At 31.9% G+C, this 15139-nt stretch overlaps 1 protein-coding gene across 1 annotated transcript; it reads left to right on the top strand.

Annotated features, from left to right (window-relative positions):
* Positions 1-3209: 3209 nt before the first annotated feature.
* Positions 3210-10227, top strand: LOC126652248 (methyl-CpG-binding domain protein 2-like). Its single transcript, XM_050338919.1, has 4 exons — positions 3210-3353; positions 4999-5176; positions 7164-7289; positions 10119-10227. Exons 1-3 carry the CDS (start codon positions 3329-3331, stop codon positions 7282-7284), a joined length of 324 nt encoding a protein of 107 aa, XP_050194876.1. The 5' UTR covers positions 3210-3328; the 3' UTR covers positions 7285-7289; positions 10119-10227.
* Positions 10228-15139: the final 4912 nt, after the last annotated feature.

Raw genomic sequence — 15139 nt, 5'->3', positions numbered from 1 at the left:
TTTTCCCATGGAATTCCCTCCTTTTCCTACATGGAATTCTCTCATTCCCCACATGGAATTCCTCCTTCTCACATGGAATTCCCTCCTTTCCCACATGGAATTCCCTGCTTTTCCCATGGAATTCTCCACACATGGAATTCCCTCCTTTTCCACATGTGGAATTCCTCCTTTTCCCACACATGGAATTCCTCCCTTTTCCCACATGGAATTCCCTCCTTTCCCACATGGAATTCTCCTTTTCCCACATGGAATTCCCACATGTAGAATTCCCTCCTTTTCCACATGGAATTCCCTCCTTTTCCACATGGAATTCTCTTTTCCCATGGAATTCCCCCTTTTCCCACATGGAATTCCCTCCTTTTCCACATGCCGAATTCCCCTTTTCCACATGGAAATTCCTCCCTTTCCCACATGAATTCCCTCCTTTTCCCCACATGGAATTCCCTCCTTTTCCCACCTGGAATTCCCTCTTTCCCCACGTAGAATTCCTCCTTTCCCACATGGAATTCCTCCTTTTCCACATGGAATTCCTCAGTCTCCACATGGAATTCTCCCTTTTCCACATGGAGTTCTTAATTCCACATGAATTCCCCCATCCACGAATTCCATGGAATTCCTCCTTCTCCACATGGCAATTCTCCCTTTCCCATAGATTCCATGGAATTCCTTCCTTTTCCACATGAAATTCCCTCCTTTTCCCACATAGATTCCCTCCTTTTCCCACATGGATTCCTTCTTTCCCCACATGGAATTCCTCCTTTCCCACAGCATGATTCCCTCCTTTTCCCACCTGGAATTCTCCCTTTCCCACATGAAGATTCCCTCCTTTTCCCCATGGAATTCCTCCTTTTCCCACATGGAATTCCCCTTTCCCACATGGAATTCCCCTGTACCACATGAGATTCCCACATGGAATTCCCTCCTTCCACATGGAATTCCCTCCTTTTCCCATGGATTCCCTTTCCCACATGGAATTCTCTCATTCCCACACGAAATTCCCTCCTTTTCCACATGGAATTCTCTCCTTTCCACATGGAATTCCCTCCTTTTCCACATAGAATTCCCTCCTTTCCCACATGGAATTCCCTCCTTTTCACCATGGAATTCCTCTCTTTTCCCACATGGAATTCGCCCTTTTCCACATGGAATTCCCTCCTTTCCCACATGGAATTCCTCCTTTTCCCACATGGAATTCCCGTAGAATTCCTCTTATTCCACATGGAATTCCTCCTTTTCCCACATGGAATTCCTCCTTTTCCCATGATTCCCACTTGGAATTCCCCCTTTCCCACATGGAATTCCCTCCTTTTCCCCATGGAATTCCTCCTTTTCCCACATGGAATTCCCTCCTTTTCCACATGGAATTCCACATGGAATTCCCTCACTTTTCCCACATAGATTCCCTCCTTTTCCCACATGGAATTCCCTCCTTTTCCACATGGAATTCCTCCTTTTCACATAGAATTCCTCCTTTTCCCACATGGAATTCCTGCTTTTCCCACATGGAATTCCTGCTTTCCACATGGAATTCCCTCCTTGTCTCCACATGGAATTCCCTCCTTTTCCACATGGAATTCCTCCTTCCCACATGAATTCCCTCCTTTTCCACATGGAATTCCCTCCTTTCTCCACATGTGAATTCCTCATTTTCCCACATGAATTCCTCCTTTTCCCACATGGAATTCCCTCCTTTTCCCACATGAATTCCCCCTTTTCCACATGGATTCTCTTTTCCACATGGAATTCCCTCCTTTTCCACATGGAATTCCCCCTCTTTCCACATGGAATTCCCTCCTTTTCCCATGGAATTCCTCCTTTTCCACATGGAATTCCTCTCTTTCCCACATGGATTCCCTCCTTTCCCACATGAATTCTCTCCTTTTCCCACATGGAATTCCCTCCTTTTCCCACATGGAATTCCCCCTTTTCCACATGGAATTCCCTCCTTTTCCCATGGAATTCCTCCTTTTCCCACATGAGATTCCTCTATTTCCACATGGAATTCGTCCTCTTTCCCACATAGATTCCTCCCTTTCCACATGGAATTCCTCCTTTTCCCACATGGAATTCCTCCTTTTCCCATGGAATTCCTCCTTTTCCACATGGAATTCCTCCTTTTCCACATGGAATTCCCTGTCCCTTTTCCTATCTCCCATGGAATTCCCTCCTTTTCCCACATGGAATTCCTCCCTTTTCCCACATGGAATTCCCCCCTTTTCCCACATGGAATTCCCACATGGAATTCCCTCCTTTTCCCACATGGAATTCCCACATGGAATTCCCTCCTTCCCACATGGAATTCCCCCCTTTTCCCACATGGAATTCCTCCTTTTCCTACATGGAATTCTCTCATTCCCACATGGAATTCCCCCTTTTCCCACATGGAATTCCCTCCTTTTCCCACATGGAATTCCCTTTCACATGGAATTCCTCCTTACATGGAATTCCTCTCTTTCCCACATGGAATTCTCCTTTCCACATGAATTCCTCCTTTCCCACATGGAATTCCCTCCTTTTCCCACATGGAATTCCCTCCTTTTCCCACATGGAATTCCCACATGGAATTCTCCCCTTTTCCCACATGGAATTCCCTCCTTTTCCCACATGGAATTCTCCCCTTCCCACATGGAATTCCCCCTTTTCCCACATGGAATTCCTCCTTTTCCACATGGAATTCCCTCCTTTCCACATGGAATTCCTTCCACTAATTCCCCCATGGAATTCCCTCCTTTTCCACATGGAATTCCCTCCTTTTCCCACATGGATTCCTCCTTTCCCACATGGAATTCTCCTTTCCCACATGGAATTCCCTCCTTTTCCCACATGGAATTCCCACATGGAATTCTCTCATTCCCACATGGAATTCCCCCCTTTTCCCACATGGAATTCCCCCCTTTTCCCACATGGAATTCCCATGATCCTCCTTCCCACATGGAATTCTCTCATTCCCACATGGAATTCCCCCCTTTTCCCACATGGAATTCCCCCCTTTTCCCACATGGAATTCTCCTCATTTTCCCACATGGAATTCCCTCCTTTTCCCACATGGAATTCCCATATTCCCCTTTCCACATGGAATTCCCCCTTTCCACTGAATTCCCCTTCCCACATGAATTCTCCCCAAATTCATTTAACCCCTTCTTTTCCCAAAAAACCCAAATTCCCAGGGAAAAAAACCCCAAACAAGAGATACCAACAGAAAAAGGGAATTTTTTTCCACCTTTCCCAAAATTCTGTGTAATTCCCAACTTTTCTTTTCCAGCTTTTTTGGGAAAAAAGACTCCAAGGCCTCAGCGCTTCCGACGTCAGCGAGCACAGCATCAAATCCATGGAGCTTCCCAAAGGCCTGCAAGGTATTGGAATTCTGGGAATGTGGAGGGGGAAGATCCCATTTCCATCCCCTTCATTCCCTAAAAAAAAAAATCCCAGGATTTTTTTTTAGGGGGGGAAAAATTCCCATGGGAATTTTCACCATTGAATCTCTTCCCATTCTGACGATTCCTTGGGAATTTTGGGACCATCCAATGCTTTTTTTCTGGGATAATTAGAATCCCACGTAGGATTAAACCACCCCTTGACATTCCAAGCGTAGCAATTCCCAAATTTCCCATAAAAATCCCTGTAAATTGGGAAAATTCCCTGGGAATTTTCACCATTGAATCTCCTCCAATCACAACAATTCCTTGGGAATTGGAGCTTTTTGGGATCATCCACTGCTTTTTTTTTGGGATAATTAGAATTCCATGTAGGATTCAACCACCCCTTGTCATTCCAAGCGTAGCAATTCCCAAATTTCCCATAAAAATCCCTGTAAATTGAGAAAATTCCCATGGGAATTTTCACCATTGAATCTCCTCCAATCACAACAATTCCTTGGGAATTTTGGGATCATCCACTGCTTTTTTTTTGGGATAATTAGAATCCCATGTAGGATTCAATCACCCCTTGACATTCCAAGTGTAACAATTCCCAAATTTCCCATAAAAATCCCTGTAAATTGGGAAAATTCCCACGGGAATTTTCACCATTGAATCTCTTCCCATTCTGACGATTCCTTGGGAATTTTGGGACCATCCACTGCTTTTTTTTTGGGATAATTGGAATTCCATGTAGGATTCAATCACCCCTTGACATTCCAACTGTAGCAATTCCCAAATTTCCCATAAAAATCACCGTAAATTTGGAAAATTCCCATGGGAATTTTCACCATTGAATCTCTTCCCATTCTGACGATTCCTTGGGAATTTTGGGATTATCCACTGCTTTTTTTTTGGGATAATTAGAATTCCATGTAGGATTAAACAACCCCTTGATATTCCAAGCATAACAATTCCCAAATTTCCCATAGAAATTCCCGTAAATTGAGAAAATTCCCATGGGAATTTTCACTGTTGAATCTCCTCCAATTCTGTCGATTCCTTGGGAATTTTAGGATCATCCACTGCTTTTTTTTTGGGATAATTAGAATTCCATGTAGGATTCAACCACCCCTTGACATTCCAAGCACAACAATTCCCAAATTTCCCATAAAAATCCCTGTAAATTGAGAAAATTCCCATGGGAATTTTCACCATTGAATCTCCTCCAATCACAAAAATTCCTTGGGAATTGGAGTTTTTTGGGATTATCCAATACTTTTTTTTTGGGATAATTAGAATTCCATGTAGGATTCAACCACCCCTTGACATTCCAAGCGTAGCAATTCCCAAATTTCCCATAAAAATCCCTGTAAATTGGGAAAATTCCCATGGGAATTTTCACCATTGAATCTCTTCCCATTCATGACGATTCCTTGGGAATTTTGGGATCATCCACTGCTTTTTTTTTGGGATAATTAGAATTCCATGTAGGATTCAACCACCCCTTGATATTCCAAGTGCAACAATTCCCAAATTCCCATAGAAATCGCTGTAAATTGAGACTTTCCCTGTCCATCGACCAAACCATTTCCCACCTTCCCAAACTGATCCAACCGTAAATTCCATGGATTTTTTCCAGGTGTAGGACCTGGAAGCACGGCCGAGACGCTGCTGTGGGCGGTGGCCAGCGCCTTGCACGCGGGCAACGCCCCCATCACCGGTCAATTGACGGCGGCGGCCGAGAAGAACCCGGCCGTTTGGCTCAACACCTGCCAGCCCCTCTGCAGGGCCTTCGTGGTGACTGATGAGGATATCAGGTGGGAAAAGGGGGAAAAAATGGGATTGGGAGAAGGGGGAGTGGAGGGGAGGTGGGAGAGGGGTGGTAAATTGAAGGGGGGTGTTGGCGGTGGGGGGTAAATTGAAGGGGGGTGTTGTCGATTGGTGGTAAATTAAAGGAGGTGGTGGTGTCGGTGGGTGGTAAATTGAAGGAGGGAGTGGTGGGTGGGTGGTAAATTGAAGGAGGGAGTGGTGGGTGGGTGGTAAATTGAAGGAGGAGTGGTGAGTGGGTGGTAAATTGAAGGAGGGTGGTGAATTAGAGGGAGGGTGGTAAATTAAAAGAGGGAGTTGTGGATGGGTGGTAAATTAAAGGGGGGTGTTGGCGGTGGGTGGTAAATTGAAGGGGGGTGTTGGCGGTGGGTGGTAAATTAAAGGAGGGGGGGGTGAATTAAAGGAGGGAGGGTGGTAAATTAAAGGAGGGAGGGTGGTAAATTGAAGGAGGGAGTTGTTGGTGGGTGGTAAATTAAAGGAGGGTGTTGGCAGTGGGTGGTAAATTAAAGGAGGGAGGGTGGTAAATTAAAGGAGGGAGGGTGGTAAATTGAAGGGGGGAGTGGTGGATGGGTGGTAAATTAAAGGGGAGTTGTCAGTGGGTGGTAAATTAAAGGAGGGAGGGTGGTGAATTAAAGGGGGAGTTGTGGGTGGGTGGTAAATTAATAGAGGGTGTTGTCGATGGGTGGTAAATTAATAGAGGGTGTTGTCGATGGGTGGTAAATTAAAAGAGGGAGTGGTGGGTGGGTGGTAAATTGAAGGAGGGAGGGTGGTAAATTGAAGGGGGGAGTGGTGGGTGGGTGGTAAATTAAAGAGGGTGTTGTCGGTGGGTGGTAAATTAATAGAGGGTGTTGTCGGTGGGTGGTAAATTGAAGGGGGGTGTTGTCGATTGGGGGTAAATTGAAGGGGGGAGGGTGGTAAATTAAAGGAGGGAGTGGTGGATTGGTGGTAAATTAAAAGAGGGAGTTGTCAATGGATTGGGATAGGTGGTGATGGGAGAAGGTTGGGGGTGAATGAAAGGGAAGGGAAGGGGAAAATTCCAGAGGGAAAATTGGGGGGAAAATGAAGGATTTAAAGGTCAAAATTCCTAAGGAAAAAGAGGGAAAAATAAATCAAAATTTCCATGGAAAAATCAAGATTTTAAAGCCAAAATTCCCAAGGAAAAAGTAGGGAAAAAAAGACCCAAAATTCCCAAGGAAAAATCAACTTTTCCAGGGGAAAAATAGGGAAAAAAATCAAGATTTTAACGCCAAAATTCCAAGGAAAAATAGGGAAAAATAAATCAAAATTCCCAAGGAAAAATCAAGATTTTAAAGCCAAAATTCCCAAGGAAAAATAGGGAAAAATTAAGATTTTAAAGCCAAAATTCCCAAGGAAAAATAGGGAAAAATTAAGATTTTAAAGCCAAAATTCCAAGGAAAAATAGGGAAAAATCAAGGACCCAAAATTCCCAAGGAAAAATAGGGAAAAAATTAAGGTTTTAAAGCCCAAATTCCCAGGAAAAATAGGGAAAAAATTAAGATTTTAAAGCCAAAATTCCCAAGGAAAAATAGGGAAAAATAAATCAAAATTCCCAAGGAAAAATAGGGAAAAATTAAGATTTTAAAGCCAAAAATTCCAAGGAAAAATAGGGAAAAAATTAAGATTTTAAAGCCCAAATTTCCAAGGAAAAATAGGGAAAAATTAAGATTTTAAAGCCCAAAATCCCAAGGAAAAATTAAGATTTTAAAGCCAAAATTCCAAGGAAAAATAGGGAAAAAAAGACCCAAAATTCCCAAGGAAAAATCAACTTTTCCAGGGGAAAAATAGGGAAAAAAATCAAGATTTTAACCCCAAAATTCCCAACAAAAATAGGGAAAAAATTAAGATTTTAAAGCCAAAATTCCAAGGAAAAATAGGGAAAAAAAGACCCAAAATTCCCAAGGAAAAAATCAACTTTTCCACTGGAAAATTCCCAATTTTTGGGTGTTTTTTTCCCAGGAAACAGGAGGAGAGGGTACAAGAAGTGAGGAAAAAGCTGGAAGAGGCTCTGCTGGCTGACCTGGTATCCCGAAATTCCGATAATTCCAAAGATTCCCTGGAAAACGGCTCGGAGTTTTAAAGCAGGTGGGGGTGAAAATGATTTAAAAAATTCCTGAAAAAATTAGGAAAAAAATTCCTAAAAAAATTCCTAAAAAAATCATAAAAAAATAAAAAAAATTCCCCCCAAAATTCCAAAAAAATTCCTTAAAAATCCCTAAAATATTCCTAGAAAAATTAGTAAAAATTCCGAAAAAAATCTGAAAAAATTCTGAAAAAAAATCCCAAAAAAATTCCTAAAAAATTCCTAAAAAAACATCATAAAAAATCCAAAAAATTCTTAAAAAGATTCTGAAAAAAGTCTGAAAAAATTACTTAAAAATTCAGAAAAAATTCAGAAAAAATTCAGAAAAAATTCCTAAAAAAATTACTAAAAAATCCCTAAAAAATTCTGAAAAAATTCTGAGAAAATTCCTAAAAAATTCTGAAAAAATTCTGAAAAATTAAAAAAGACCCTAAAAAATTCTAAAAAAAATTCCAAAAAATTCTGAAAAAATTCCTTTAAAAATTCCAAAAAAATCCTTAAAAAGTTCCTTAAAAATTCCTAAAAAATTCCTTAAAAATTCTTTAAAAATTTCAAAAAAATCTCTAAAAAAATCCCTAAAAAAATCCGAACCTTCCCCCTAAAAAATACCTAAAAAAATTCTTAAAAAATCCCTAAAAAATTCCTAAAAAAATTCCTAAAAATCCCGAAAAATTCCTAAAAAAATTACTTAAAAAATCCTAAAAAATTCATTAAAAAATTCTGAAAAAATTCAGAAAAAGTTCCGAAAAAATTCAGAAAAAATTCCTAAAAAAACTCTGAAAAATTCCAAAAAAATCTCCTAAAAAATTACTTAAAAATTTCTTTAAAAATTCCTAAAAAAAATCTAAAAAAATTCCTAAAAAATTCAGAAAAAATTCCTTAAAAAAATTTCTAAAAAATTCCTAAAAAATTCCTAAAAAAATCCTTAAAAAATTCTAAAAAAATTCTAAAAAAAATTCCCCAAAAAATTCCAAAAAAATTCCTAAAAAATTCCACAAAAAACTCCGAAAAAATTCTGAAAAAATTCCAAAAAAATTTGAAAAAAAATCTTAAAAAAATTCCTAAAAAATCCCTAAAAAATTCCTAAAAAAATTCCTAAAAAAACTCTGAAAAAATTCTGAATAAATCACCAAAAAATTCCAAAAAAATTCCTAAAAAATCCCTAAAAAAATTCCCTAAAAAATTCCTCAAAAATTTCTTAAAAATGCCTAAAAAATTCCTAAAAAAATTCTTGAAAAATTCTGGAAAAATTCTGAAAAAATTCCTTAAAAATTCAAAAAAAATCCCAAAAAATTCTGAAAAAATTCTAAAAAAAAATCTGAAAAAATTCCTTTAAAAATCCCTAAAAAATTCCCCCAAAAATTGTGAAAAAATTCCTAAAAAATACCAAAAAAATTCATAAAAAAATTAGGAAAAAATTCCTAAAAAATTTGTAAAAAAATTACTAAAAATTCCCTAAAAAATACCTAAAAAATTCCTAAAAAAATCCCTTAAAAATTCCTCAAAAATTTCTTTAAAAATTCTGTAAAAATTCATTAAAAATTCCAAAAAAAATCTGAAAAAATTAAAAAAAATTCTGAAAAAATTCCCTAAAAACATTCTAAAAAAATTTCAAAAAATTCATTAAAAAATCCCTCCAAAATTCCTAAAAAATTCATGAAAAATTCCTAGAAAATTCCCTAAAAAATCCCTAAAAATTTTCAAAAAAATGCCTTAAAAAATTCCTAAAAAATCCCTAAAAAAATTATTAAAAAATTCCTAAAAAAAACCACCTAAAAAAATTCCTAAAAAATTCTGAAAAAATTCCTAAAAAAATCATAAAAAAATAAAAAAAAATTCCAAAAAAATTCCTGAAAAATTCCTAAAAATAGTAAAAAAAAATCCTAAAAAAAATCAGAAAAAAATCCCTAAAAAATTTACAAAAAAATTGCTAAAAAATTCATTAAAATTTCCAAAAAAACCTGAAAAAAATCCCCAAAAATTCTGAAAAAATTTCTAAAAAATTCTGAAAAATTTCCCAAAACACTAAAAGAAAAATTAAAAAAACCCCTAAAAAATTTCTACAAAATTCTCAAAAAAATTCCTAAAAAATTCCTAAAAAATTCCTAAAAAATCCTGAAAAAATTCTAAAAAATTCCTAAAATTACTAAAAATTCCCAAAAAATTCTTAAAAAATTCCTAAAAAATCCTGAAAAAATCCTTAAAAATTCCTTAAAAAATTCTTAAAAAATTCTGAAAAAAATTCCAAAAAAATTCCTAAAAATCCCATAAAAATCCCAAAAAATCCCAAAAAATTCTCCAAAAAATTCCTAAAAATTCTGAAAAAATTCTAAATAAATCCCCCAAAAATTCCTAAAAAATCCCATAAAATTTCTAAAATCCCTAAAAAATTCCTACAAAATTCCTTAAAAATCCCCAAAAAATCCCTAAAAAATTCTGAAAAAATTCCTAAAAAATTCTTAAAAAATTCCAAAAAAATTCCTAAAAATCCCTAAAAATCCCTAAAAAATTCTAAAAAATTCCTGAAAAAATTCTAAAAAAATCCAAAAAAATTTCAAAAAAATTCCAAAAAATTCCAAAAAATTCTGAAAAAATCCTGAAAAAAATTTCAAAAAAAATCCTAAAAAATTCATTAAAAATCCTGAAAAAAATCTGAAAAAAATCCAAAAAAATTCTTAAAAAATCCCTAAAAAATTCCTAAAAAAATCCTAAAAATTCCCTAAAAAATCCCTAAAAAATTCCAAAAAAATTCCTTTATTTTTTTAAAATTTTTTTTAATCGTTCCCACTCAGAATTTATTTTTAATCTTTATTTTCTTGTTCTTTTCCCAGGTTATTTTTCCATTTCCACCTCCAGGAAGATTTGAATTCCCCCCAAAAAAGAAGATTTTTTAAACCTCCAAAACCCCAAAAAAATCCAAATAAATTTTAAAATTTAAAATATTTTGGGGAATTTTTCCATGAATTCTTTTATTCTTTTTTTTATTTTAGGGGGGGTTTTAGGGAAGAAAATCCCAATTTTTTTGGATGTAAATAATTTTAGGGAATCCTAAAAAAAAAATTCCTCAGGAATTTTTCCAAGGTTTGGATTTTTTTTTCCTGGAATTTTTTTTATCCTGGAATTTTTTTTCCAAATTTTTTTTTATCCTGGAATTTTTTTTTGTGGAATTTTTTCCTATTTTTTTTTCTTCTGGAATTTTTTTTATCCTGATTTTTTCTTTTCCAAGTTTTTTTTCCCTGGAATTTCTTTTTTTTCTTGGAATTTTTTTCCTGAATTTTTTTTTTCCTGGAATTTTTTAATCTCTTTTTTTTTTAACCCCAGAATTTTTTTTCCAAATATTTTTTATCCTGGAATTTTTTTCCCCCTGGAATTTTCTTTTTTTTGGTTTTTTTAATCCTGGAATTTTTTTCCTGATTTTTTTTTTCCTGGAATTTTTTAATCTGGTTTTTTTTTTTCTTAGAATTTTTTTTTCCAAATTTTTTTTTTCCTGAAATTTTTTTCCAAATTTTTTTTTCCTGGAGTTTTTTAATCTCTTTTTTTTTTTTTTTCCCTGGAATTTTTTTTCAAGTTTTTTTTCTTTTTCTGGAATTTTTTTCCCTGGAATTTTATTTTTTCTCTCTTTTTTCTTCCTGGTTTTTCATTTTTTTATGGAATTTTTTTCTGTTTCTTTTTTTTTTTCCTCTGGAATTTTTCCAAATTTTTTTTCTTTTCTGGAATTTTTTTCCCAGGAATTTTTTTCTCGGTTTTTTTTTTTTTTTTTTAATCCTGGAATTTTATTTTTTCTTGGATTTTTTTTTCCTGGAATTTCTTTTTCTTGGATTTTTTTCCTGTTTTTTTAATTTTTTCCATGGAATTTTTTCCTTTTTTTTTTTTTTTTCTGGAATTCTTTTCCAAGTGTTTTTTTTTTTCCAGGAAATTTTTTTTATTTTGTTTTGTTTTTTATTTTTTATTTTTCCCTGGAATTTTTTTCCCCCTGGAATTTTTTTTCTTTTTTGTTTTGTGAATATTAAAAAAAAAACAAACCACAGGAATTTGGAAACCAAAGGATTTTTTATTTTCTTTTTTTTTTCCCCCCCAAAAAATGTTGGAAAAATTCTTGGATTTTTAAAAATTTTTTAAAAAAAATTCCTGAATTTTTTCTTTGATTTTTTTCCCAATAAATTTGGAATAAATCCTGAATTTTTTTAAAATTATTTTTTCCCCAAAAAATTTTGAAAAAAATCCTGAATTTTTTTTTTTTATTATTTTAAAAACTTCCTGGATTTATTTATTTTATTTTTCTTAAAAATTCCTGGATTTTTTAAAATTTCTTTCAAAATTTCCTGGATTTTTAAAATTAATTTTCCAAAAAATGTTGAAAAAATTCCTGGGTATTTTTTTTTTTTAAAAATTCTTGAATTTGATTTTAAATTTTTTAAAAAAATTCCAGAATTTTTTTTATTTTTTTTTTAAATTCCTGATTTTTTTCTTTATTTTTTTTTCCCCAAAAATGTTGGGAAAAATCCTTAATTTATTTGTTATTTTTAATAAAATTTCCTGGATTTTTATTTTTAATTTTTAAAAAAATTCCTGAATTTTATTTTAAATTTTTAATAAAACTTTTAGAAATTTTTCTTTATTTTTTTCCCAAAAAATATTGGAAAAATTCCTGGATTTTTTTTTTAATCTTTATTAAAAATTCCCGAATTTTATTTTGTATTTTTTTAAAAAATTCTGAATTTTATTTTAATTTTTTTCTTAAAAATCCTGATTTTTTTAATAATTTTATTTAAAAATTCCTGAATTTTTTTCTTTAATTTTTTCCTAAAAAAACCTTGGAAAAATTCCTGGAATTTTTTTTTTTTTACTGGAAAAGGGGAGGGGGAAAAATAAAAATAAAAATTCCAGCTGAGAATTCTATTTGGAATAAAAAGAAATAAAAATAAAAAAGGTTTTGGTGGAAAAATCTTTGGAATTTTGGGTTGGGAATGTTGGGAATGGGGGAGGGGCGGGAAGGGAAAAGGGGGGGGAAAAAATGGGATTAAAAATGGAATTAAAGGAAGAAAATTGAATTAAATTGAATTAAATTAAATTAAATTAAATTAAATTAAATTGGAAATTAAAATGTGAAAAAATGGGATTAAAAATGGAATTAAAGGAAGAAAATTAAATTAAATTAAATTAAATTAAATTAAATTAAATTAAATTAAATTAAATTAAATTAAATTAATGGAATTAAAATGTGAAAAAAATGGGATGAAAAATAGAATTAAAGGAAGAAAATTGAATTAAATTAAATTGAATTAAATTAAATTAAATAAAATTAATAAAATTAAAATGTGAAATAAATGGAATTAAAAATAGAGTTAAAGGAAGAAAATTAAATTAAATTAAATTAAATTAAATTAAATTAAATTAAATTAATGGAATTAAAATGTGAAAAAAATGGGATTAAAAATGGAATTAAAGGAAGAAAATTAAATTAAATTAAATTAAATTAAATTAAATTAAATTAAATTAAATTAATAAAATTAAATTAATAGAATTAAAAATGTAAAATAAATGGAATTTAAAATGGAATTAAAGGAAGAAAATTGAATTAAATTAAATTAAACTAATGGAATTAAAAATGAAATAAAAAATTAAATAAATAAAATAATAAATAAATAATAAAATAAATAAAATAATAAAAATATAAAATATAAAATAAATGGGATTTAAAATAGAATTAAAGGATGAAAATTAAATTAAATTAAATTAAATTAAATTAAATTAAATAATTGGAATTAAAAATGTAAAATAAGTGGAATTTAAAATGGAATTAAAGGAAGAAAATTAAATTAAGTTAAATAATTGGAATTGAAAATGAAATAAAAATCTAAATAAATAAAATAATAATTAAATAAATAATAAATAAAATAAATAAATAAATAAAATGTAAAAGAAATGGGATTAAAAATAGAATTAAAGGAAGAAAATTGAATTAAATTAAATTAAATTAAATAAATAGAATTAAAAATGTAAAATAAGCAGAATTAAAAATAAAATCAAAATATAAAATAAAGGGGATTAAAAATAGAATTAAAGGAAGAAAATGAAATGAAATTAAATTAAATAAATAGAATTAAAATGTAAAATAAATGGGATTAAAAATAAAATTAAAATATAAAAGAAATGGAATTAAATGGAATTAAAGGAAGAAAATTAAATTAAATGAAATTAATAAAATTAAAATGTAAAAAAATGGGATTAAAAATAAAATCAAAATATAAAATAAGTGGAATTAAAAATGGAATTAAAGGAGGAAAATTAAATTAAATGAAATAAATTAATAAAATTAAAATGTAAAATAAATGGGATTAAAAATGGAATTAAAGGAAGAAAATTAAATTAAATTAAATTAAATAAATATATTAAAATATAAAAAAATGGAGTTAAAAGTAGAATTAAGGGAAGAAAAATTAATTAAATTAAAATAAATTAAATTAATGAAATTAAAATGTATAAGAAATGGGATTAAAAATAAAATTAAAATATAAAATAAATGGGATTAAAAATAGAATAAAAGGAAGAAAATTAAATTAAATTAAATGAATAAAATTAAAATGTGAAATAAATGGGATTAAAAATGGAAATCAAATAAGAAAATTAAATTAAATTAAATTAAATTAAATTAAATTAAAATGTAAAAGAAATGGGATTAAAAATAAAATTAAAATATAAAATAAATAGGATTAAAAATGGAATTAAAGGAAGAAAATTAAATTAAATAAATAAAAATGTAAAACAAAAGGAATTTAAAATAGAATTAAAGGAAGAAAATGAAATTAAATTAATAAAAATAAAATAAAATAAAATAAAAACAAAATAAAAGAAAATAAAACTAATGTAAAATAAAATAAAATAAGAAAAAATTAAAAAAATATAAATAAAATAAAATAAATAAAAATAAATAAAAAAATAAAATAAAACTTAAATAAAATAAAAATAAAATAAGATCAAAAAAATAAAATAAAAAAATTAAAATAAAATCAGATAAAAATAAAATAAAATACCGCCATTCCCCGCCATTTACCGCCATTTACTGACATTTACCGGTCATTTACCTACATTTAATGCCATTTATTGCCATTCCCCGCCATTTACCGTCATTTACCACCATTTACCGCCATTCCCCGCCATTTACCACCATTCCCCGCCATTTACCGCCATTCCCCGCCATTTACCGCCATTTACCACCATTTACCGCCATTTACTACTATTCCCCACCATTCCCGCCATTTACCGCCATTTACCGCCATTTTCCGCCATTTACCGCCATTTACTACTATTCCCCGCCATTCCCGGCCAATTACCGCAATTTACCCACATTTACCGCCATCTACCGCCATCTATAGCCATTCCCCGCCATTTTCCGCCGGTTACCGCCATTCCGTGCCATTTACCGGCATTTACCTCCATTTACCTCCATTTACCGCCATTTATCGCCATTCCCCGCAATTCCCCGCCATTTACGGCCATTTACCACTATTCCCCGCCATTTACCGCCACTTACCGCCATCTACCGCCATTCCTCGCCATTTACCGCCATTCCCCGCCATTTGCCGCCATTCCCCGCAATTTACCGTCATTTACCGCGATTTACCACCATTTACCGCCTTTTTCAGCTATTCCCCGCCATTTACCGCCATTCCCCGCCATTTACCGTCATTTACCACTATTCCCCGCCATTCCCCGCCATCTACCGCCATTTACCTCCATTTACCGCCATTTACCACCATTTACTACTATTCCCTGCCATTTACCGCCATTTACTACTATTCCCTGCCATTTACCGCCATTTAATGCCATCTACCGCCATTCCTCGCCATTT

Source organism: Myiozetetes cayanensis, unplaced genomic scaffold (assembly GCF_022539395.1).
Source record: "Myiozetetes cayanensis isolate MyiCay16 unplaced genomic scaffold, myiCay2020 scf719, whole genome shotgun sequence".
In the NCBI taxonomy this organism is placed as follows: domain Eukaryota; kingdom Metazoa; phylum Chordata; class Aves; order Passeriformes; family Tyrannidae; genus Myiozetetes; species Myiozetetes cayanensis.
Note: the sequence above shows the minus strand (reverse complement) of the source record. Positions and strands in the feature narration are given on the sequence as shown.

Bases quoted from the DNA above. Each gene is read 5' to 3' on its own strand.
- LOC126652248 (XM_050338919.1), top strand. From the start codon at position 3,329: ATGGAGCTTCCCAAAGGCCTGCAAG. The intron at 3,354-4,998 runs GTATTGGAATTC...GATTTTTTCCAG, and splicing joins GCTTCCCAAAGGCCTGCAAG to GTGTAGGACCTGGAAGCACG. The intron at 5,177-7,163 runs GTGGGAAAAGGG...TTTTTTTCCCAG, and splicing joins GTGACTGATGAGGATATCAG to GAAACAGGAGGAGAGGGTAC.